General features: G+C 45.2%; 1 protein-coding gene across 1 annotated transcript in view; it reads right to left on the bottom strand.

Annotated features, from left to right (window-relative positions):
* WDFY4 (WDFY family member 4) overlaps positions 1 to 23,097 on the bottom strand; it is a 295,291-nt gene that overhangs the window by 193,476 nt on the left and 78,718 nt on the right. The window contains exons 14-20 of the mRNA XM_011990946.1: positions 12,587 to 12,801; positions 11,450 to 11,544; positions 10,277 to 10,511; positions 9,766 to 9,842; positions 8,416 to 8,637; positions 7,145 to 7,323; positions 855 to 1,086 (exon numbers count right to left, since the gene is read on the bottom strand). Of these exons, the coding sequence (XP_011846336.1) occupies positions 855 to 1,086; positions 7,145 to 7,323; positions 8,416 to 8,637; positions 9,766 to 9,842; positions 10,277 to 10,511; positions 11,450 to 11,544; positions 12,587 to 12,801 (1,255 nt within the window). The remainder of the gene's footprint in view (positions 1 to 854; positions 1,087 to 7,144; positions 7,324 to 8,415; positions 8,638 to 9,765; positions 9,843 to 10,276; positions 10,512 to 11,449; positions 11,545 to 12,586; positions 12,802 to 23,097) is intronic.

The raw sequence follows: 23,097 nt of genomic DNA, 5'->3' as shown, positions 1-23,097 counted from the left end.
GCACTCCAGGTGCGAAACTACCAGAGCTTAAAACATCTGTCAAGTATATAACCTCACTCCCTAAAACCAAACTGCTAAGTGACAAGAAACCTGACCTGAAATAGGCTGAACTGAAATGTTTAATTTTCAATGAGCTGCACAGCCATGGCAAACATCCCAGTTTGAATTAACATACTGGTCTCTAAGTCAATGAGACCCACTGTGCTAGTAGAGAAGGGTGGCATGAATATAGAATTGGTAAGACTTTGGCTCTAGACCTGACCTCATCCCATTGCTCTGGCCAGTGCCATTTGCCACAGGAAATGAAATTCAAAGACATCATGGGCCTGGAGACAGAAATGCTCTACAGCACTCAATCGCCCTTCAGCACATACAGGCCACTGACATAGATTCATTTATCATTCTTTCCAGATGGGAGCTGACCCCTTTGACTTGATGGAGCACAGAGAGCAATGCTCCCTGCTTGAATAACGACAATCAATAATGAAAATGTGGATGTTTTGTCTGCCTGTTTAATAATTGAAGACAACAGTATACTTTAGTTAAAAAGCTTCTTCATTAAAAGCAATGTAACTTATTTGTCTCAATCTCTTCTTTCTTTCTTTGCTGATGGTATTACCCAACCCACCTCTTCCCCATTAGGGACTTTGGAGTTGAAATCTAAAGATATTGTCATTTCCTTTTCTGTGACATTTTCTCTTGGGTTGTAAATATATAATGATACAATTACAGAGGTCTTCCCTAATGACTGACCCTAACGCTGAGCTTATTCTCTGCAAATATGCTATAAATAACCAGATGTCCATTTAAAAACTACTATCAGCAAGAACATTGTAAATCAAAACACTCCATACCTGGGACATGCACAGCTTGGAAGTTGCCACAATATCTTGGGCCAAGTTTGTTAATAACTTCCAGAGTTTCCACTGAAATGGCTTCTTCAAAGAGGTATGTGGGGCCAAGACGCCAGATTAATGAAGATTTTTGTTTCCAAACTTGAGGGGTAGCAATATATCCATAAACATCCACAAACGCGGATGGATCCATAGAAAGGAAAGGCCCTGGTAGAGCCTGGATGTATAACATCTGTTAAAATGAAAAGGACAAAAGTGAGTAGTGTTTGATCTCAGAGTTAATCAAGTAAATACAAAGTGATATAACATGATGCATCTTATTCTCATCTCATAGTAAAAATGTGTTTTATCTAAAAAATTAAAATATAATTCACAAACCTCAGAAGTATGCAGTAAAACAAGTTATTAAATGTGGAGTAAAAAACTGACACTGTCCTTCTGAAAATAAATTCGATAAAAAATACTAAGAAACAAAAAAAGTCCACCTTTTTTATCTCAGTCAATCTGCTAAGAACCTAAATGCCTAGTATTGGCAAATTAATAAAGTTTTATGTATGAACAATAATTAAATACATACAGAGTGGAAAGGAAGAAACAAAACTGTTTCTATTTTCAGATGACATGTCCATGTAGAAAGTTCCAAGGAATTTTTTTTTATATCCTAGAACTAATAAGTGAATTCAGCAAGGTCACAGGATACATGATCAATACACAAAAATCAATTTTATTTTTGTAGGCTAACAATAAACAAACAGAAACTAAAATTAAACACAATACCACTTACAATTATGTACAAGAAAATGAAATAGTAAGACAAGTACAGGATCTGTACACTGAAAATTCCTAAGCGATGATGGAAAAAGTCAAAGATGACCTATATAAATGGAGAGACATACCAGGTTCATGGATAGAAAGGTTCACTATAGTAAAGATGTTATTTCCCCTCAAGTTGATCAGTAGGTATAATGCAATTCCAGAAAGGTTTTTTGTAGACTATCAGAATTCCAGCAAGGTTTTTTGTAGTCATAAACAAGCTAATGCTAAACTGTGTATGGGAAGGCACAGGCCCTAGAACAGCTTAAACAATTCTGAAAAAGAAGAATTAATTTGGGGGAGGAACTACTCTAATAACGACTTATTATATAGCTATAAAATCAATATAGTGTGACATTGGTATAAAGATAATCACATAGATTGTCACATAGATCAATGCAACAGAATAGAGAACCCAGAAATAAACTTATAAGTAGGTTCACCTGATTTTTGACAAAGATGCAAAAGCATTTCAATTGAGAAATGATAGACTCTTCAACAAATGGTACTGGAGCAATTGAACATCCATAGGCAAAGAAATGAACTTAAACCTTACACTTTATACAAAAATTAATTCATAATTGATCACAAACTCAAGTGTAAAATGTAAAACTAGAAAATTTTTAGGAAAAAAAAATAGGAGAAAATCTTCAGGACCTAGGGCTGGGCAAAATATTCTCAAATGACACCAAAAGCACAAATCATATAAGGAAAAACTAATGAATTATACTTCAGCAAAACCAGAAACTTCACCCATGTGAAAGAGGATTAAAAGACATGCTACAGACTAGGAGGAATTATTGCAAATCACGTATCTAACAAAGGACTAGTATCTAGAATATATATATATGTGTGTATGTATAGACACACACACATACATGTATATATTTTAAAACCCTTAAAACTTAACAGTTTAAAAAAGTAAACAATGCGACCAGGTGCGGTGGCTCACACCTGTAATCCCAGCACTTTGGGAGGCCTAGGTGGGCAGATCACGAGGTCAGGAGATCGAGACCATCCTGGCCAACGTAGTGAAAAACCCATCTCTACTAAAAATACAAAAATTAGCTGGGCATGGTGGCGGACACCTGTAGTCCCAGCTACTCTGGAGGCTGAAGCAGGAGAATTGCTTGAACCTGGGAGGTGGAGGTTGCAGTGAGCCGAGATTGCACCACTTCACTCCAGTCTGCCAGCAGAGCGAGACTTCATCTCAAAAAAACAACAACAACAACAACAACAAAACAAACAATGCAATTAGAAAGTGGGCAAAAAATATGGATGGACATCACTGAGGAGAATATACAGATGGCAAATAAGCACATGAAAAGGTGATGTTCAACCTCATTAGCCATTAAGGAAATACAAATTAAAAACACAGTGAGCTATCACTACACAACTATCATAATGGCTAATATAAAAATAGTGACAACGCTAAGTGCAGAAAAACTGCCTCACTCATTCATTGTTAGCGGAAATGTCAAATGATGAAATCATTTTCAAAATAGTTTGGCAGTTTCTTATAAAACTAAACATTCAATTACCATAGAAACCAGCAATTGAACTCTTGGAATTCATCCCAGATAAATGACGACTTAAATTCACACAAAAACCCATATACAAATGCTCACAAAGCTTTATTTGTAATGGCCCAAACCTGAAACATCCCAGATGTCCTTCAATGGATAAATGACTAAACAAACTATGGCACATCCATACCTTGAAATACTACTCAGAAATAAAAAAGAATGAAGTGTGGATACAGGCAAAAGTTTGGATGAATTTCCAAGTATACTTTCATATATTGCTGTGTGCTACATTACAATGTTCCAAGTCAGTGTCACAGCACATATGCAATGGTGGTCCATAAGATAATAATATCATATTTTTACTGTACTTTTTCCATGTTTAGAGTGTTTAGATACACAAATACTCACCACTGTGTTAAAGCTGCCTACAGTATTCAATATAGCAACATGCTGTCTAGGTTTGTAGCCTAGAAGCAATAGGCTATACCATATAACCTAAGTGTTAGGTTAAACGAGAGGTTAAATGAACTAAGCAGTATACAAGATTTTCTATACATTGAAGCCACACTATTTTTTTAAAGAGATAAAACTGAAATTACAAAATATGATAAAGTAGCAGGAGGGTAGCAAATCTTCTCTTCTCTATTTTTGAGCTATTTCAAAATGTATTTATATTATTCTTATAATTACTATAAAATCACTAAATATAAGAATATGTTTATAAATATGCACAATTGGCCCTGCATATCTGGAGGTTCCATATCCTTGGATTCAACCAACTTTGGATCAAAAATATTCAGGAAAAAGGACAACAAAAATAGTGCTATAACAATAAAAAATACAGAATGACAACTATTTAGCATTCACATTGTATTAGGTATTATAAATCATCTAGAGCTTAGTTAAGCATGCAGGAGGGTATGCATCTGTTATTTGCAAATACTACACCATTTTATTTAAGGGACTTGAGTATCCATGCAGTTTGGTATCCAAGAAGGGTCCTGTAGCCAATCCCCTGAGGAAACTGAGGGATGACTGTATTTTTCTAAATGAGAGTTTACATAATTTCAGAAATATTCTTTTTCACCCTACCAATTAAATGAGATTTTCAAATAAAAACAAACCAATTGTTCAACCACCAAGCCTTGCCAGGAGTATGGTCTTCTGTGCTCTCTTCTCTCTCTGTTCTCGCAGGCTCAGAGTCCTCTTCTCTCTCCCACACGGAAGCACCACCCACCCCTCCAACCCACCTTGCCCCTCTCTTCCCAAATTCCCAGTGTATGCACACTGCCCTGTTCAGGTTGACTAATAAATGTCTAATGTCTCAAATCGTTCCCAAATCATTTAGCCCAATTCAAGCTGTTAAAACGCTCTATATCGTTCCAAATTTATCTAAGTTTCCTTTGGCAATAAAAACAAAGGCTCAGCATTTTGAGAAGGGCTGTTAAACTAGTCAGACTAAGCTAGATTTTTCACATCTTACTCTTGCCCAACAGATGTCAGCATCAAAACACAGTCCTTTATGTTTATCCTGATTGAGTTTCACTTGCTGGTCCTGACTCAACTTGTTGAGATTATTTTGGAAAGAGGACTCTGTCAGTCTTGGCTTTGGCCACTCCATATAGCAACACACCACTCCTGGCCTCCCTGCTGATGGCCCTACGTTTAGCAGGTCCCTCAGAGAGGATGTTAATGCCTGTACCACTTCACCCAACCACACTACCAGCCAGTCATGTTCCTCCTGTGGCTGCACATTCAATTCAGTTCATCAAGTGTTTATTGCATGCTCACTGTGTGTCAGCCCCTGTGCCAAGTTCAAGAAAGGTACAAACATCAATAAGACATGCCTCAAGGTATATGAGGTATTTCACCAAAATATCAACATGTTCTGCGAAAGAAGACAAGAACAAGTGAACTCAGTATTCAAGCCTAAACAGATAAAAACAAAGACATTGCAACCACAAAAGACACCACACATCCCATCCCAACTAACGTGAGGGACTTCTGCTTCCTCTCTAATGACAAGTCCAGCCCTTTTCCATGTCTCTACCTTCTGGATAAAAGTTATTAACATTCACAGTCACCAAATTGCACCTCTTTCTGACAGCACCCAATTCAGAACAGATGGACCTCCACTTCTTTAAACCCTCTTAAAAATCACCTAAAATAAGCACAGTTTCTGTAACAAACCACTCCTAACTCCTTACTACCCCATGGGGTAGGGAATCTGTCACTACAGTCAGTTTAAATCTAATTTTTATTTTATACTATATGTATGTTCCTGGAGGTCTTTGGCTTATAAGCATAAATAATTCTTAGAACCTAAAACAATTCTTAGCACTTTATACTATATGTATGTTCCTGGAGGTCTTTAGCTTATAGGCATAAACAATTCTTAGCACCTAAAATATTAGCTAACATATAATAGGTGCTCAATAAATATTTAATGAGGAAAAGAAGAAAGACAGAAAGGGAAAGAAGGAGGACTGATATTGTTAATCATTGGAGTAAAGGCCAACTATGTTTTGAAGGATCTGTTTTTTCAATGTCCCTATCAAAATCTTTCCGTTTGACCAGGCATGGTGGCTCACGCCTGTAATCCCAGAACTCTGGGAGGGCCTGAAGTCAGGAGTTTGAGACCAGCATGGTGAAACCTCGTCTCTAGTAAAAATACAAAATTTAGTGGGCATGGTGGTGGGCGCTTGTAATCCCAGCTAGTCAGGAGGCTGAGACAGGAGAATTGCTTGAACTTGGGAGGCGGAGGTTGCAGAGAACCAAGATCACATCATTGCACTCCAGCCTGAGTGACAAGAGCGAAATTCCATCTCAAAAAAAAAAAAAAAAATCTTTCTGGTCACCACTGCCTTTTTCTGATAACAGAACTTTACCAGAAGATGGTATCAAATTCACCTATATGGGTCCCACATAACTTGGGAGTAAGAATTTGTTCTCACCTAATGACTCTTAACCTGGAACAACTTTGACTCCCAGGGGATATTTGGCAATGTCTGGAGATGTTAATGGTGGTCACAACTGGACAGGGTTGGGGGAGGAACACTATGGCATTTGGCGGGAATCAAGAAACCCTGTGTATGTAAGGTTCTCCATTCTGGTTGCATATTAGAATCACCTAGAAAATTTTATAAACATTAGTAAATTGTCAAATTACCTGACCCACAGAGATTCTTATGTAATTATTCTGGGTGCAGCCTGTGCAAGAGAACTTTAAAAAGCCTTTGCAGGTGATTCTAAAATGCAGCCAGATTGGGATGCTCTCCCTGGAACCTGTGTGAAAAATCCAACTGTACCTGCCCTCTGTGGTCTTCTGGGCTCTCTCCTCTCTGACAATGGCTGCTGGCTCCTGCCAGCTCCACCTTTTCCCAGCTTCCTCTTGTATCTGGAGTACCTCTAAATGACAGCCATGAGATGCTTCCTTCAGCTATACATCTGCATTCCATTACCTTCCTCATGGTTTTTTCTCTAAATCTGGCGACATGTGTTGGTGTCTGCACACTCTAGTGCCCTGCTCCCCTGTATGGTACAAAGATGAGCTGCATTGGTCTCACCTGGGAGCTTCTTGGAAAAGTCATACCTTAGGCCCTGCCCAGACCTCCCTGAGGAGTTTGCCCTTTAAAATGAGAAGCTTTGCTTTGTTCATTCTGGAGTTTTCTATTTTCATGAACATGACTATTCTTAGAGATCTGGATGCACATCTTGCCTTCTGTCCTGGTTGTGTGACCTTCAGTGCATTTTCTAAAGATGTCCTTTTCATGTCTGAGCTCACTCAAGTTTCCTGAACAGTAAGCAGGATTTCATTAGATGCCAGCCCTACCAGTAATACACAAACAAAAGCAACAACAACAAAAAACATAGAATGAAACCAAGATCACTTCAAGGTAGCAGCACGCAGTACGGTTGTGGGGCAAGTGCAGCTTGGAGGAGCCATCTCACCTTGGCGGAGCCAATGACCTGTCCATCCAGATAGGTGGAAACTGTACAATGTCTTTTCATTTCCTTGGTGACAACCACAGCCAAGTGATGCCACTGACCACAAGCCAGGAGCTGGCCACACCTGACCTGAAGCTGGCGTCCTGCAGAAGGCTCAGAGTCATCCTCAGGTTCCATGACATCTGAAAGACAGCATTAACACTGAGTCTCATGTGTGGTGCTACGCTGCAGGAACCCAGGAGAATGGGGAGGGCACAGAGAGACGTCAACCACTGTGGGCCTTGTACCATGGAGCCCTAGCCCCTCCTCTCATGAAAAATGACAACGGCAGCAGCAATCATTCCTTGAGCCAGTTTAAAACCTTTGTGCCAGTTTTAAGCATGTTACAAATATCAACTCATGTCACAGCCCTGTGAGGTAGGCGCTCACACATACCCAATTTACCATCCTGAGGCACAGAGAGGTTGGGTGACTTGCCCAAGGTCATACAGCCAAGATTCAAACCCAGAAACTACGCTTCAGGTCTACCCCAAGGTAGACTACCTCCACAGAGACTCCATTGCAGGCCGAGTCCCAGAGAGTTGGATAGGCAGTTGTGCTGTGTACAAGGGCATCAGCCACTTCCACTGTTTCATAGGGCCTCCCACTGTTTTTCCTTATGAAACAGTGACACTCCCAGGACACAGGAGAAGAACAAGTGGCCAGAATCCACTGGACTTGACCATCTCAGGCAAATGGGCCTGGAGGACAATGCTGGGCTCTAAAGGGCAGAGCCAGGGCTGGCCTCTAGCACTGCCGAAGGAGGGGTGGCCCTGGGCACCATGCTAAGCACAGGCCAGCCTTCTGGGTTTGGGGTTAAGCATATGTGGGAGTGTCTGTAGCTGCTTTGGCTCCAGCTAAATTGTGTGTGTTCTTCACAAACCTCACACAGGAGAGGATGCAGCATGTGTCCCAGCGAGGCAAAGCCCTGGGTCCCATTGTGACTGTTCTGCCAGGCGAAGTTTCTGGAAAGCCACTGAGCATCATCTCTGAAGCTGTGCCAAGGGCTGGGGACTCATCTGCCTGACACTTACAAGCCTAGAGCCTAGGCCACAGTGAACCATAACAAATATTGTAGACCTTTCACCAGGTGTGGAATCCAAGGGAGCAATTTCAAAGGATGAGGAGAAACAGAAGGTCACCAGGTTTGTAACCACACCTGTGTTGAGAGCTTCTGACTTAGCCCCATTTCCCTGACATGTGGATGAAACTGGCTTTGGATCCCAGCACCTTACCCAGAGGCTGAAACTCCTTCTCTTCTGTAGAAACAACCAAGGAGAGGTCGTCTGGGCAGAGACTGACAGAGAAGCAAACAAAGGGCTGCTCGGTCCTGGCCAGGTGGCGCACCAGTGTCAGGAAGCGCAGCGGGTGGCTCTCAGTGGCAGCTCCGTGCCGGCTGATCAGGAACCAACAGGAGAAGGTCAGGCCTCCAGGAGGAGGGAATGGTCTGGTGGCACCTGGGTGGGAACACAGGCATGCCCTCAGGCTTTGTTCTGCCTTGCTGAGCAAGTATGTTCAGATTCACTGTGGTGCTGATTTAGCCTGGGTGCAGCACCTACTGGGTGCCTTGCCTAATCACCAGTTGTCTCCTCCCCATTATGACATGCTGCCTTGCCAAAGGAGCAGAGAAGACCTCGATCTCCCTGACGTCCATCACATGTGGGCCCTTGATCAGCTGATCTACAGCCAGGCAGTGTGCTCTGTGGGGCAGAGGACCTTGGCCTAGCTCAGCTGAACCTTGGATAGGAAAGGGCACCAGTTTAAGAATGCCATGTGCCCTCCCATTCCATAACAGGGTTGGCGATACAGACAGATCCATTGTCCTCATGGAACAGGCAGGACCAGCTGCTGTATCCTCAGACTTGATGCCAACTCACGTGGAAAAAGGTGATGAAGGCAATGGCTCCCCAGCACCCATGATCCCATAGAAACCCCAAACCCAATTCTCCTAACAGAGTGTGTGACTCTGGCAGCATCAGGCACTTGCACTGTTCCACCCAGTGGTTTTTCAGTTGAGTGCAGTGCTGTGCACAGGAGCCACTTGCCAAAGATTGGTCTGTTCCTGATGGCTATCAGCCCAACTCATATTTCTCTCTAGAGAGGGATCTAAGGTGGGTAATGTGTCCATCTCAGCCTACATCAGTCACCAGCAAAATGAGCCAAACCCAGGCTCAGTCCATCAATGTCAATTGAGTCCCTAGCTATGGGCTGGACCCCTGGGAGGCACAATGAACCGAACACCTTGCTCTAAAAGAGGAGCAAAGTTGAAGAACAACTCATCTGCAGATACTCAGGACCAAAGGCAAGACTCATGTTTGCTTTTCTCTTTTTGAAACTGGGTCTTACACTGTAGCCCAGTTGGAGTGCAGTGGTTCAATCATAGTTCACTGCAGCCTGGAACTCCTGGCCTCAAACAATCCTCCTGCCTTGGCCTCCCAAATTACAGGTATTACAGCTGTAAGCCACCATGTATAGTGCAGCTCACACTTTCCTAAAACACCAAGTAAAAATCTGCAATCAAGGCTATCTGAAGACTCATACTTGGGAAGGGATGGAGAGCTAAACCACCTGGGAAAAACACCTACCTGTCCCAATTCCTCCAGAGACAGAGTACTCAGTGCTGGTTCCCATAACTGTAGACAGGGTCGGAATAAACAAACAGCTGGAAACAGAAAATTGTCTCAGATCACTGGACTGCAAGCCAACCTCTTGCACTGACACAGCTAGCTTGGGCCATGACATCTTCCCGCTTTACCCTCCTGCCAGCGCTGTAACCCTCCTTAGACCATAAGGTCTCAAGGACGGACTGCAGCTGGTGCTGGTAGGATGCCAAAGTGAAGGAACTGCACTGGAGGTAGGATGCGAGGGTGTTCCAGAATGCAGCCACACCAGGGGAAAGAGGGTCTTTGCCCTCCATAGCTGGGGACACAGCCCCTGGGAGGCCACTGAGTAGGCAGGTGTCCATGACCCAGACATTTTCCTCTGCTGAGTGGTGAGATTCAATGGGAACTACAAGTTTGTAATCAATATTATAATTCATTAGAGGCACTGAAAAATTAATAAAGTGCATTTTAAATATGTAAAAGCCTGTCATACCCATAACCTTCCACGGACATGTCAAATTCCACAAACGATGGGGCCAGGGCTGCCCTCTGAGGCTGCAGGTTGCGTGGGGAAGTCATGGAGATGAGGCTCAGCGCCGTCTGAAGGGCAGTAGTTGAATCCTGGGATTTCCCCAAGGGCTGCAGGGCCTGGGTGACTCCAGGGTGCAGGCCAGCATCTGGGGCGGCTTGCCAGGGCCCCTCAGCCAAGCCCTGTGTAGTCTGTGACCCTAGGGCAGCAAGCAGGAGAAGAGATGTGTCTCTGCTCAAAGCATTTCTGCCCCGCTTCTGACAATAACCCCAAAGTATCTGCCACAGCCTAGAAAGAGAGTTCCACAGAGTCATCAGGTACTTCCTAAGCACCAGTGAGGGCGGCTCCCCTGCCCCCTTGCTGAGTCCAATAACAACGAACGGTGTTGCTAACCTGCTCCTTCTAGAAACTTTTCTCTTTCATTCCAGCACACATCCCTTTTCCAGCATAGCACATTCTACTGCTGCCATCTCTGTCTCTGGCTTGCCCCACTGGAGTTACTCACTGGAGCTTTGTGTCTGCTCACCAGGCCCACACTTTCCTTCACAGCAGCCTCTCCTTGAAAGCTCCAGGCTCCCACCATGGCTGTCAGCCCCAAGCCTGATCTTGCACCCTTGCTTCTCCACTGGACCTGCCTGTTACCTTAAGGTCTTACGTGATCTTACATTCAAGTTGTCCACGACTTTCTTTTCTCTAAGCTGGTCCCCTGGGCCAGCATTCCATAGGTATTAGGCCTGACACAGGGGTACCACCTGCATCTTGGGCCTCCAAGGCTCTGACATGCCCTTGAGCTGAGAGCTGTACAGAAGCCTTCCCTGCACACCTCTGCCTAGTGCAGCGCCAGGTACTGCTGTGTCATGAAGGAAACTCTGTCTCTGCTTCCATGATCTGGAACCCAAAGGGGTCATCTGTCTTATATGGCTGGGTGGGGGGGTCATCTTTCTCCATCCTGATATGGTCTTTCTCCAGAGACCAGGAATTTTCTTTGCTTTTTCCTCAGTTGCTCCATTGAGCTGCAGACAAAACCATGTTTAAACCTGTTTGCTTTCCCACCTGTTGTAAAGGATCCCCCTCAGCAGGAATGCATATCATCTTTTAATTCCCATTAACCTGCCCTATTCTTGCCTCTGTCCTCACCTGAGCACCCAGGGTTGCCTCTGTGTGCATGAGATGAATCAAGGAGTTTCGTTGTGGCCGACAGAGGTGAGGGAATTCCAAGACCTAGAAACTGTCTGAACATAACACACAAGAGGACCAAATGAAGACATTTTATGGGCAACAGTGTTCTCCAACTTTATCCTGACCACTGTCCTAGATGCCCGGAGCTCCCTGACCTCCCAGCCCCGCTGGAATACCCTTTCTGAAAGCAGTGTGGAGACACGTCTCTGCCCTTCCAGACAGACCAGACCAGACAGCTGGTAAGTTTAGGAGCCTCAAGATGGATGTCATAACAAAAAATAATGTCACAAAATAAATTTGTTGTAATTGCTTATAAATTTCTAACAGAATTTCCCATGCAGCACTATAACCAGCAGCCTCCTCTGGCAGCCATCGTGCCCGCCCCTGGGTGCCATGTCTGCTGGCTGGAAAGGCTGTCTGTGTGCCCTCTACACTTGCTCCTGTGTATAAGGAGCAGGGCCCCCTGCCCTGTGCATGGCCCTCGGCACGGCACTCCAGGTGGCATAGGAGACTCCTGCCCTCCCCAGCAGCTTCCCTTCCCTCTGTTCTCTTGTCTTCCACGTCTGCTCCCTCCCTCCCACCCTGTGCACCTTTGCACTTCCTCTCCCTGCCATGGCTCTCCAGGAATGTGGCTTCATGGAGAGGATGACAGCAGGAAAGCCCCCTGCAGGATCCAGGGGGCTTCTGCCCCATTCCCCTCCATGTCTGCAGTCCCTACATGCTTACTGCCCAACTCCCTACAGGGCACAGTCAGGCCCTCCCAGCCCCACCCCTCCTGGCAGAGCCTTCCAGGCCCGGTTCCCTCCTCTCTTTGTCTAGTGAACTCCACAGGCCTCAGAATGCATCTCCACTTCCTCAGAGCCCCCTCTAGCCCCCACATGCTCCATGAGAGGTGGCTATGTCTGCTTTGTGGGCACCTGCACACTGCCTGGCACAGACCGAAGGCTCATCCATGGATTTCCAGCCTTGAATGCTGGGACAGAGCCATGCCCTGCATCTGTCCCTGCAGTCTCTCCACTGCCTGTTGTGCAACCCCTGCCCTGCAAAAGACATGGCTGCCCAGATTGGCAGCGTTGAAAATGCAGCATGTGGTACCTTAGCACATCCGGTTCAATGGCCTGGGAAGCGAGCTTCTCAAAGATCCTGATGAGGCGTGAGTGGAGGGGGCTGCCGCTGGTGGCCAGGGCCCTGTGGCAGGAGGCCATAAGGGTCCCGAGCATGCCCGCCTCACACATGACCTGGCGATTCTTCTCCGACTTCACCAGGGACTGGATGTGACTGGCCAGGGAGCACTGGATCTCCTCGGAAAGCTAAGAGGTGACCAAAGCAAGCTGTGAGCCCTCCAGGGCAGAACATCTTGTGGGCAGCTTTGATAGGCTCCAACTTGGGCTGGGGTGAGTTGCGGAACAAGGAGACTGCACCCACCTTACCCCACCCGCACTGCACCCATGCCTGTCTCCGGGTTCTTCCAGTGGCCTCCTCACCTGCAGGGGCAAGACTGGGAGGCAGGCTCTGGCGGGACACAATCTGCCCAGGTCAGTGTGGGGAGAGGTCAATGGCTAAAGATGGAGGCCACACACCAGCAGGCAGGAGGCTGGGTCTGCCCCTTAGACGTGCTGTGTTTGACCCGCACAATGTTTAAGCAGTTTCTGAATTAATTGTTAGCATTGAAAAGTCTGAAGATGTCACATAAAAATCCAGACTTGTGGTCTCTCTCAAAAGATGGGAGGATCTGGCCAAGCTGGCTTGCACCTCTGCAGGGGGATGTGGCTGGTGCTGGGTGGGAGCTGTACCCTCCAGGGGTCCCACATTTCCCCAGCAGGCTTCCCTCCCCTAACAGTTCCTGTATTGGAGTTCGCATCCCCGGAGTAAAAGGTGGAATCTGCCTGGAAGTACAAGCCTAAAAGAAGTACCACCTACCAAACATACACACTCTGTCTTGACAGACACAGACCCCACCACAGACATTTTGAACCACACTCAAAGTCTGCAGGCCAGCTAAAGTGTCTGGGGAAAAGCCTTTGCTGAAGTCACTCTCATCCTCTGAGTGCCATCTCCCTCCCCCGACCCTCCCATCATCCTGTGCCTGTCCCTCAGTCCTAAGCACATGCTGCCACACGAACAGCTGTGCTCTTACCTTACCCTGAACTAGGTTTCCAGCTACTTCCCTCGCTTATGTCCCTTGAAGCAAATAGAAAAGAGTGCACAGAGCGGGCTCGGTAATTATTTGACCCCAATACCACACATTGCTTTTGCAATCATTCTTTCATTGTAAAAAGATAAATCCTTGGAATTATCCTTCCCAGGCTGGATAAATGGTTTGGACTGGGTGGGATGTTCCTGTACAGAAACTCTTAGGACTGTCCACATTCTCTTTTGTTGCTGGATAAGAATGTTGTATCAAGTGAGAGGGATGCAGGTTAGATCTTAATGGAATTTTCCTGTCCCAGTGGATGCTACTGTGCCCCATGCAGACCTCCTTCTCCAAGTGAGAGGTGTACCTGTCACAGCTTCCCCTTCTCTGCAGAACTGCCCTCCACTAGGTAGGAGCTGCTCTGCTCAGGGACCATGGAGCCCTACCCACTCAAATACACTTACAAACACACTTACATGCCCACTACCTACATACACACGCACATGCGTCCACACACACATGCATATGCACCATACATACCTGTGTGCACACACATACATACTCCAGCCTGGAGCCAATGAGGCCAGTGCCCTTGGGACTGTGTTATGCAATTCAAGCCTCAGAACCCCAAGGGCTCCGGCTGAGACAAGACTTTTGCTGTGAGTGCATCCTCTTTCAGCTCCTTCCCCGCCCGGCCTCCCTCACTCTCCTCCTCTCCTGTGTTCTTCCCTCGACAATCCCATATACCTGGACCCCTGTCTCAGGCTCCACTCAGGGAACCCGACCTGAGGCACCAGCATTCTTTCCACATTTTACGCCTGTGCCGCAGTTTGTAGTTTCAAGAAAGGAGATCAATAACCATGTAAATGAGGTCTAGTTCACCAAAGTGAAGCCAGGAGAAGCTGTGAATGCACTACTTGAATAATCTCTCTCTAAGGAGGACCAGGGTCTGGTCTCTTCACATCACAGACCACCTGTTACACCCCCCAGTAAGAGCTTTCTTGGAGTCCTCCCTGCTTCCACTCTTCCTCTTCTTTCTCAAACAAGAATGAAGTGGCTCTCAGCACCATCTTCTGGGTAAAGCTCTAGGCATTTAAAGATGAATAAGACACTGTCCCTGCTTTCAAGGGATTCACAGATTAAAGGTGAGACAGGTGGGCAGACACATTGTCCCAGCACAGTGTGAGACGTGCTCCAGCAGAGAATTTACCACATCTGAGCACAGCGGGTGGGGTGGTCCCTGCAGCCTCTCACATATTTCACAAGGCTCTTGAAGTTAGAAGGGACTCCAGGCCTGGCATCTACTGTGAGGGCTAAATTTTATCCTGGGATGAGATATTTCCTGGGTATTTAAGCTGCAGCAGGCCCTTTTCTAAGCATTTTGACACGTATGGATTACGCAATCACTGTGAGAAGCCTATGAGGGAGGCACTATTATCATACCCATTTTACAGATGGGGAAGCTGAGCCCAGAGAGGGAAATTGCCAGGGGCACATGGTAAGGCTAGAACCTGAATGATCCCGAACCTCAAGCTCAGAGTCACCTCATTCCATCATCTCCTCTCCACACGGGCAGTCACTTGAGGGGTCAAGTGTATCAAAAGATGGTCAAGAGTATGTTTCCAGCACTAAGTGACAGAAATAAATAAGATAGTGTTCTTCCATATGTAGCTAACATAGTTTTGTAGCACACATGGTTCAAGGATTAAAATGTATGAAGAAAAGTATTTACATTGTTCATCAACAATTTCTAGATTGTTTTAAAAACTGGATGGCTCGCCCAGGCCCCTTTCACAGCCTCCCACTCGCCTTCCAAACACATGGGCCCTGTAGCTCCTGCCTCACACTGATGGCATTCAGGGAAACCCCTATCTCTAAGACATCTTCAACAACATTTCTGGTTTAAAAGGTGAGCACTGGGGGAAGAGGGATAAAACTACATTAGATTGACTTTCCAGGGGGACATCCTTCCCAGGTTGGACTTTGCCATTCTGAAATGTGACCATTTGCCAGCATTGCTATTTTCCTGAGCATATGATGTCACTGATGTGGAGGAGCAGTCTTGCCTGGAAGACAGGATCCCCTTCCCCAGAATGTGGTGTCTGCACAGCCAGCCTGAACTGGCAGATGGACATGTGTAGCCCAGCAAGGACCAGAAACCAAAAGCAGAAATGCCAAAGCTAATTCGTTATGAACTATTCCATCACTTTGACTCTTCCCCATGGAAATCCACCCAAAGTCCTTGATTCCCTTCCCCAGGTCTTTTTTCTGAGACTCCAACTCTCTCTTCCTTCGTCCAACCAAGCCCAGCTCCTGCTTCTCTTCTCAAAACAGAAAAGTAACATCCACCCTCTTGCCTTGAATATCTCATGTCCCAAAACTCGGATTATTTTATTTGGTAACTGCATTATTTCAATTTAGGGTGAGAGTTGGGATGCAGTCTGTATGAACCAAAAGGCAAAAATAACATCACAATGTATTATTCAAAAGGATTAAAAAGAAATGTCTATGATCTCCAGTTTTTATTACCAGCACTTCACTTATTGCTTTGGGGACTTCTGGGTTTGTTCTGGTTTGTTTTGGCTTTGCTTCTTTTCCCCCACTGTAGCAGGAATACTTAAAATCTAAATATGCAGAAAAGAAAAACAGAAAGTTTTCAAAAGGGAGAAATGCTGATCTTGTCTAATTATGCCACAAGTTTACTCCAAAATTGCTCAATACCCCATAATGGAGGAGGGAAAATTGATCGTCCTCATTATCACTGCAGCTCTGTCAATACCAATATTGCCTTGTTTTGAATAAAATGCGCTGTTTTTTTAATGTTGGTTCCAGTAAAACGGGGTTTTAGTGAAAATATGAGCAGTAGCAGGAAACCAGTGTGGTTTCTTCCCCTACAAATGGATTGATTTTCCTAACGCATATTACTTCCAATGCAGGAGAGGGGATGGAGGTGCAATTAGGACTCAATGGTAAGAGTGCAGGGTCACCAGGTTGGCCAGCGGGCAGGGCCCGCAAGGCAAATTAGCACAGGGTGATTTGCGGGGCAGCCTTAAGAAATTTTCTGCATTCTCCACTTAACGGTCTAGCCTTTAAGTACACGCGGTCCGGCTGTGGATGTTCAATCTTATGTATCGCTCTCTCTGTTCTCCACTTTCTCTCTTGGTGCAGATTAATATGGTCCCCAAAGCCCAGTGAAGGCTGGGTCCTGGAGCAATGGGTCCCTCTAAAGAGGCATGGGTGTTGGGTTCAGCATTCCAAGATATGTGCATCTTCTGCACATGAACCATGTCATCCTCACACAGAAATAAAAACCACCAGAGAGGCCAAGTGCCTGCTGCCCCAGACACTCCAAAAAGCACTAGAGACTTTACTGAGCTACTCAAACTTGGATTAATCACTTGTTCCAATTTGGTCAAAATGTTCTTTTCTTGATGATTTTGAAGAGAGATGATAGACTTTAAGTGACTTCAGCTCTTTAAGTTATCAAAGATTGTAAATGACAGCAATAAATGGGGCCTACAGATATGCTTTACTTGACAAGTTATTGCTTTTACCACTGCGTACTTAGAATTAGGTCTCTCTTTATATGAGCACGAACCTTCCATTTTGCCATGGTCCCTCAACCTGATATGCTGCTTCACAGTACCCATATGGCCTGGTAGGCTTGGGAGTTTATGATCGTGGTTTAGGTGTAAGAGATTCCAACCCCCAAGGAGCTAGCAGAATCCACATGTAAAGGGCCTGGCTTCCTCAACATAATTAGGCAGATCTGTAACCAAGTGAGTGGGTGGGTGCCTGCTCCAAACTTGTTGTTTCTTTTCCAAATTACATGCAAATGATGGGCAATGCATCCTGTAAACAGAAGTCCAGGATCTCACATCTACAGCATATTTCTCTCTTTCCCATTTTTCTTCCTATCCTCCACTTTTGTCCCCTCTGTACTGCAGCCATAGTGACAGTCTCAGCTTCTGCTAAACACCATGCCCTTTTCCACTAATGCCTGAAGTTGGGAATGTCCTTTCCAATCCCATCCCTTTGCTGAGCTCCTGCTTGCTACTCAAGAGACAATTCATGTGTCCCCTCACCCAAGAAACTTTTTCTGACTTTTCCAGCCAGCACTGTGTCTATACTTCAATCATGATAAATTCCACACTATGGCTAGTTCTTTCTCTCTCTCTCTCGTCTTCTCTCCCACCCCCACAACACCGGGAGCTGCTGCTTGACCCATGACTCTTCACTTTGTTTTCCCTAGTGGCCATCTCTGCCTTACTAGGCTATTCTCTGCCTTAGAATAGCCGCCTAGTAAGCACAGGCTACTCTAAAACACAATAGGCACACCTAATCCAGAGGGCTGACAGAGTCAGAAATAGTGATGTGCCAATGAAGTGTTGAAGGATAATGAAGAGAGAGCTAAGCAGGTGAGGAAAATGGGCTTTCAGGGAAAAGAAACAGCACATGCGAAGGTGGGGCAGGTGAGAGTAAGCACAGCCTTTCAAAGGGTTGGGGGGTCATTAGGCAGAGTTGCAACATTCGGGCCCTTGGGTGTCCTGCAAAGGGGCTCGCTGTGCTGCTGGCCATACCCTGCCCCACGCCAGCACATGGAGCAAGGCAAACACTGTGCACAGAGCCCTGAACTCCTCAGATTGCCAGTCCTGGAGGGCTGGGAAGCCTGGAGACCGAGTGCTGCCCTTCCTCTTGAGAACTGCCTGGAGATTCACCCACTTCTGCTGCAGCTGATCTGAGAAGCCCCCAAGTCTCTGAAGCAGCCTCCACCAGATGCTCCAGATGACAGGACTACCCTCCATTTTTTGGCCCCATTCTAAGCTCTGGTCCTAGGCCCAGCCTAACCCAAATCAGTGTCCTGCCCACTCCAGGCCTTGGTACAACAGTCTCCAATGTGGTCCCCAGCATGGAAGTAAGGACCTGTTGCTTGTTGCTCTAGAAGGTCCCCATCTGTAGAGAGTCTGCCTGCCCAGGACCTCCCAGCTTGGTCCTGACTTTCTGGGGGTCCTGGAAGTGGACATGTCTGTGCCCCAGCTCAGAGCCTGCCCACCCAGCTGGACGCTAAGCTCACCCACCCCAGAAGGTGAAATTCTTTGTATCATGTCCTCACTTCACTTGGGACTATTACTGACCTTGCCCTGAAACTGCTAGGACTTACACTCTTCTGTCCTTCCCCACCCAGCGTAGACATGCATTCAGACGTGGCACAGGCCTCATTGTCACTGCTGAATTTTGATCCCATGGATTCTGATCCCTCGCTCAAGCTGGTAGGGACCCTTCTTCTCCCCATTTTGACATCTGATGACTAACTCCCCTCCCTGCCTTAAGCCAGCCACACTCAGCTTCACGTAGATCACTGATAAAGTGCAGAACCAGCCAGAGAAAGTACCGAGTCTTCTGATTCATCGGCAGATACATTAACATACAGTTCAATATCAACTTCCTGTTACTCATTTACCAATAGCGTAATGTCAGTTGGAAATATACCTAAAATGTATTATCTTCTACTTAATAGTTTCAGAATTTTATATACCATGGCCCAGAACACAGACTGTCAGAGCTAGAAGGGAAAGGAGCGGGTGTGGGGAGCCAGCCTCTGATGCACACATACACAAGGCAGGAACTGTACTAAGGACTTTACAACCATGCTCTCTTCTACTCTTCTCAATGGGCAAATATCATCACACCCATTTTGCAGATGAGAACACTAAGACTTAAAAGGGTTCCATCAATCTCCTCAGGCCACATAGCTAATGGGTAGCAGCTCTGACATGCCAACACAAGCCTTACTCCAAGGCTCATGATTTTGATACTGCATCATGCACTGATTATAAAAAGCTGGAATTTAGTATCTCATATGGGTCATAAGTTGATGGCCTAGAGAAGTGTTTCATTTGGTGGGCTTCATTTGGGTGGGCTTCTGTTTCTGTTTCCCCTTAATTAAATGTAGACACCTTTAGACAGAGCAAGTGCTCTCCTTTGGCCACACTCTCCACCCCTGACTACAGCTTTCACCTGGTTTCACTTATGCATGTTCATTACCTCTCTGGACCCAAGATGTTGAGTCTGTGATCTCTGTGATCCAGGCTAAATCTGAGTAGCTGAAATTGAGATACAGAGAAACAAAGTAGCCTATGTATGTCATGGAAAAGGAACATTATCAAGGTCATCTGATAATTAGGCCAGGGCTGATTCCATCTGACTTCAACTTACACCATCATTCCACATCCATGGCAGCTTGCTTTTCATCCTTTCTTCTCTATGTGAGATTACATCTGTTTGCTTTTTTATTTTATTTTATTTTTGAGACAAGGTCTCACTCTGTCACCCAGGCTGGAATTCAATGGCATGATCATGGCTCACTGCAGCATCAACCTCTTGGGCTCAAGCAATCATCCTGTTTCACCCTCTCAAGTAGCTGGGATTACAGGTGCACACCACCATGCCTGGCTAATTTTTTAAAAAATTTTTTGTAGAGATGGAGTTTGCTCTGTCATCTAGGCTGGTTTCAAACTCCTGGCTTCAAACAATCCTCCTGCCTTGGTCTCCCAAAGTGCTGAAATTACAGGCATGAGCCACCATACCTGGCCGTATTTGCTCTATTTATAGAGACTACTGTGAGAAGTCACCTAGATTTTGACCAGAATTTGAGATTTTCCACTGAGGAACAACAGAAATACTTTGCGTAAGGGACTGAGTGGGAAAGAGCATAGGAAACAGATTTTGAATGTATTTGGAATATCTAATGTGTTATAATTTAACAAAGCAAGAGTCCTACTTTACCAATTTCCTTGTTGGTGGAAATGGCTCTTTTCAAATAGCCTGCCCTTATGCAATGCTATCCAGGGCTATTAATGCTGTCAATATTTTAGTTATTTGAAACTCATACAATTAGTTCAGTGTTTGCAATAAAGACTAATTCCAGAAAATGGTACCCTTTCTAAATTTAGGCATAAATGAGTTGATAGATACATGCAGCCCTGAACCCAATCTTCTCTGTGTCTTGCCAGGCTATTCTGAAGGCTTCCATGGCAGCAGTGTCTTCACTGTAGCCTTTAGATCTCTGGAATTCACCCAAAAATGACTCGAGATGCAGACTGAGGATGATAATACTCTCTAATGCCCTGGCCTGACTGTGCCATTGCCTTTCCATAACCTCCCACTTCCCTGTGAGAAAGGCAACTTGTTGGGCGGCAGGAGGTCCAGTCCTCATGTCAGGCATGTACACTCACTATTGCAGCAATGTTGATTCTATCGCTTAATTCCTGCAAGTTTCAATTCTTTATCTGCAAAATGGGTCTACTGATATCCACCTTGCATGGTTATTATAATGATTAAATGATAAAATGCTTGTAAAGCTTTTAGCAACTGATGATAGTAGCTGCACCATTTAGCAAGTGCTTCCTTCCTGTGTCCCTGTGCGTGTTCTGCTCACCATGCTAAGCTTCACGCATTGCTTCATGTAATCCTCATAATATTTCAGAGAAGATGTCATTATCCCCACACTACACAAAGGAAGCTAAGAATCAAAGAAGTTAAATAATTTCCCCACGGCTCTGTGACTGCTTGGTGACCCAACTGAGACTTGACCAGAATCTACTGTTTTCAGAGCCTGAAGTCTGCCCTCTATAGTAAATGTTCAGTAAACACTTAGTGATAATGACAATGATGACATTGACAGTGATGTCGATGAATGGCAACGCAATAAAGTTCAATTCTCTTAGCTCGGCATTCAATGTCCTCCACAATGTGACTTCAAGTGACCTTTCTAGCCCCACTGATCCATATGTTCCATTAATGTGTTCTATTTTAGCCTTTTCATCCATGTGTTCTATTCTAGCCCAGCTTAACTATTCACAGTCCCCAAATAGGCATCTTTGTGCTTCTTTCTGTGTCTGAGCTTCTCTTCCCTCCCTCTTCTACCTGATCTGGCATAAACATCCTTTTCCTTTAAAGCCTAGCTCTGGTGTTCCACCTCTCCGAGTCTTTCCCTCTCCTGTGTCCCAAGGCCCTGTGGGCAAACCTCTGTTATAGCCATCAGGATGTTGTTTTACTGTCTTCTACACTTCCCTGCCTCCCATCCTCAAACCCCGATTACAGGTCCTGTGACATTTGTCTCTGAATCCCCAGAGGCACATAGTAGGTGTTCTGTAATTATTCACAAAAGCAAACATACCACATGGGCAGCTACACAGTCTGCTAAACTAGACCTGGCTTTCCACTCTCTGCATTGTGATTGTCTGGTGCACAACAAATATCCTCAGTTAAGACCTGATTAGATGCCGTAGACCTCAAGGAAGTGGAATGGCATTTGGGACTGGAAAGTCCTTCCAATACTGGTCAGAGTTCTAGCCCATGGCCACATCTCTTATGACAGACCCTCATGGCTGCTAAGCCTGCTAGAAAGGGAAATTATCTTTATTCCCAATTAGTTAATTTTTTCTGGAGCCAACTCAGCTCCAAGAGAACTGAGCTGGACTCCATTTTTGCATTGTGCATAGTAAAAATCTGGCCACCCAATTTCTAATATTGATGATGATGCCAGAAGCAGAAAAACAGCTGGAATATCTGTTTCCAAAAGCAGCTCATAGAGCTATCATTTTGGAGGGGAAAAGAACCTCCAGAACAAAAGAACCACAGAACAAATGTAACATGGCCACCACTGGAAATAAACTAGAAGAGAACACCCATAAGTTTAAGTCACGGCCTCCAAGATGACATGTGCAGCTTGGAAAGCCATCAATTTCTCATCCATAGGGGAGACAGAGCAAGTGAATAATGTAAAGGAGGTATGGGTGTAGGGAGTATTAGGAACCACCAAGCTGACCTAAAGGAAGATGACAGGAATCACACTTTCCATCTTGCTGGTAACACTGCCATCTACTGAAACTCTCCGCTCCATTTCCTACACCAAAACCTGTGGAGGCCTGCAGTCCGTTTTGTTTTAGCATTTTCTTGTGTGGTCTCATTTCTCATTTGATTTACTATTCTATTTGTTGTTGTGAGGTTTCCCCCACTCCCTTTCAGAAATTAATTACTGCAATTATCCAACTTTAATAGCTGCTGATTTGGCATCTGCAGAAAATACTGGAGAAAATGCACTACATTTCATTTGCATATTTGAGAGACAGTGAGGGTGAATTAGACTTTTCCTAAATTACTTATTGTGACCTGGATATACAAAACGTAACTCGTTCCAAATGGAATTCTCATTTGCATACTTCATTTGTCCAATTACCGTCATAGAATAAGCAAAGAGCAGAGGTTCTTCCCCATATGGTGATGTGATGACTCAGGGAGTTCATCTAAAACTGAGGCTTATCCACGGAGCTTCCAGGCCTGTAAGAGGCAGCAGGAAAGGCCACCATCCACTCTGTGTCACTTCATCAGATGTTGCTGCGTGGATTTTTGCAGAATGCATCCATCAGCAACTGTCTGACTGCTAAGACCACCCAGGCCACTGGCTGGG

This window comes from Mandrillus leucophaeus, unplaced genomic scaffold (assembly GCF_000951045.1).
Source record: "Mandrillus leucophaeus isolate KB7577 unplaced genomic scaffold, Mleu.le_1.0 Scaffold388, whole genome shotgun sequence".
NCBI lineage: Eukaryota > Metazoa > Chordata > Mammalia > Primates > Cercopithecidae > Mandrillus > Mandrillus leucophaeus.
Note: the sequence above shows the minus strand (reverse complement) of the source record. Positions and strands in the feature narration are given on the sequence as shown.